The 2,655-nt window shown below is 45.7% G+C and overlaps 1 protein-coding gene across 1 annotated transcript; it reads right to left on the bottom strand.

Annotated features, from left to right (window-relative positions):
* Positions 1–274: 274 nt before the first annotated feature.
* Positions 275–742, bottom strand: FOIG_16839 (uncharacterized protein; the record flags this gene model as incomplete). Its single annotated transcript, XM_031218318.1, has 1 exon — positions 275–742. The coding sequence occupies one exon, from the start codon at positions 740–742 to the stop codon at positions 275–277; it is 468 nt and encodes a 155-aa protein (XP_031051968.1).
* Positions 743–2,655: the final 1,913 nt, after the last annotated feature.

Raw genomic sequence — 2,655 nt, forward strand, 5'->3', positions numbered from 1 at the left:
GATGTTTACGAATCCCAGGGAAAATGATGGTTAGAGAAAATGAGAAAGGATTGGTGGTTATAATTTACCGCTACAAGAGCAAATACGGAACGCCAATAAGCGATACAGCTACTCCCTCAACTACCCGAACGAATAAACGCCTGCCTTCCCAGTAAACTATCATTCAGCCTGCTCCCGTGGAGAGTATGCGCACGTGATGCCTCGCCCTCGAAAGGTCTTTCAGTGTCTTGAATGTTTTAGTTCGTTTCTCTGAATGCTTATTTTGCATTGGAGATCAGTTGAGAGCAGTTATGGTGCCAGCAACCTGGTTGATATTTGTCGACGGGCTCCAGCCCTCAACTTCTGAGACCATTTGATAGGGCCGTTCTTGACCAATTGTCCCAAAATTTGTGAAAGGTGATAAAGGAAGATTAAAATCGGCTGTGCCAAGTAGCGAAGAAGAAGCCCCCCAGGCACTTGTGGTATCAGGGAAACTGTCGCACCATTGCAAACTTGGAGCCACCGATCCTGGGTCAGGACTCATGAGCGATGGATCCAAGCTCCTCAAGATAGTCTGGACATGGATAAAATCCCCTTGACAGGTGGCACGAGCGATTTCCCGTAAACCCCATCTCAAGACCGTGATGGTATCCTCGTTGGCCTTTGACGTTGTCCGGCGACGGGCTTGCGCTTCTCTATTCCTCGCCCGCTGGGTAAGCTTTTTCTGTGTGTCGTTGTGCTTTAGGGCTACTGCTTCGGTCATGGTTGGTTATCGATTGGATTTAGCTGGCTGGTTCTATATGTGATGAAACAAGGATACGATGTCAAGTTCTTTCCAGTCCTTATATGGCTTGAGAAGTGTCACGGTTCGTCCGAACTTGGGGTTCGGAAGGGCACTATTCTTTGTTTCAGGAGATGAAACAGTCTAAAGTCTGCCTACTCCACGTTTCAACCTGTGTAAGTAGAAGACTACCAAGGCACGTAAATCATGAACAGAACTATTTTTAGCACCGCTGGAAGAATACAGAAATTATGGTATGATTTCAACCTTCAGGTGGGCCTGTCAGCCATTCCTGAGACACGGTTCAAAAGTCATGCCATTAGAAGTTTGATATACAAAATGCTGATTTAGTCATCTGAGGGCTTTAACGCCTGGAACGAAATGTAGACTAAACGTCTCTATTTTAGGAAATGGCCTACAGGGATCAAAATTGTCACTCCATATGGACATTGCTATCGTCGCTCAGCTCCATATGGACATATATCCAAACAATTTAGTGATTAATCTGCAAGCTGGTGGGCACGAGAAAGGCTTAGTGGCATAACCATGATATCCTCTGACCGGCATATTAACGAATAGTCTAGCATATGTAAGCAACTGTCCCTAAAAGAAGAAATGTGCACAACTGTTTCCTCGTTGGGGCCTGGGTCCAAATACCAGACATACCACGTAACCTGCGTCCTTTGCCAGTCTTACCTTGACTCACTACAGTCCTTTGGCGGTCCCATCGTTCGCGAGGTAGTCGTGTGCCACATTGTACCCCAAGACATGCCTTGTCAAAATAGTATGTTTAGTATCCTTCTTCTATATTTAATGTGGTAAACTTTCATTATATGTCTAGTTGTACAATTAGTGAGCCTTGTACGCTCGATGTACTGATGGGTTATATGTTCGAGCTGCTTTGTTTTCTCTCCAAGGGTCAGTCCAATTGCTAGGAGTCTCATAACTGACTTTCTTGTCAAATCCTAACAAGTGGTAAGAGATATTTATAGAATACGAGCTTTAAATCACGTATTCCACAAAGATCAAGCTCGGGCCTTGTACCCTATGGGCACGGCAACGAACAATTGATGAAACAATGTTTCCTTGAGAGGTCTTCTCCCGTAGTGTCATTTAGGTCCACCTTCCTCCCTGTGTGGTTGACTACCTTATGCGTGGCGTATCTGCCAGAACAATTACTACTACTACATCACTTCCAAGGTAGTGCCGTGTCTACGTGGCTATCCCACAAGCGTACAAAAAGTTTCTTATGTAGTATTCAGGATGTAGGCCGATAGCTGGACTGGACCCATAGTCGTGAGTGATCCTGAGCCAACAAGTTTCGTTTGATAGTGGAGAATCCTATTTATAGTTATTTCCTTGCGCTCTGAACTCAGCATGGAGCCATGCCCTTAGGAATATGTTCCGCCCCGAGCTAGCAGACGTTTTCCTACAACCCGGCAGTCTGCTTTCTGCTGGCATGGTTTCTTGGCGCGATTCTAGTCAATGTCCAGCCGAAATTCCTGCTTCGGCAACCATAGTTGAGCATATTTACAAAGCGAAGCTTGCTCAGCGGCAATTAGGGCTTAATATTCTTCTCCGTCATAGTAGCTTAAAAAGCGATATAAAAGATCGGAAAGAATTCGGTCTTGGAGATATGGATTATGGACCTTCTGATCGAATGGCTTTCTTCTCGCCATTTTCAACGGCGCAAAGCACCCGACATCCAGCGGCTGAAGCAATTGGGAAGAGCGAAAGTGGCATACAGAGCGTGATGATGCTATTTTCCTCACAGTATATCTCGAAGTCGGCCGAGTGATGCCTTTCGTGGCCATCGAGGATCAGAATACGATAGGGACCATCTGATCGGTTGATTTTGCATCGGTCAAAGTGCTTTGACTCCTCAAGGCCGGTCT

The sequence above is a fragment of the Fusarium odoratissimum genome (assembly GCF_000260195.1).
Source record: "Fusarium odoratissimum NRRL 54006 unplaced genomic scaffold supercont1.225, whole genome shotgun sequence".
NCBI classification, from domain to species: domain Eukaryota; kingdom Fungi; phylum Ascomycota; class Sordariomycetes; order Hypocreales; family Nectriaceae; genus Fusarium; species Fusarium odoratissimum.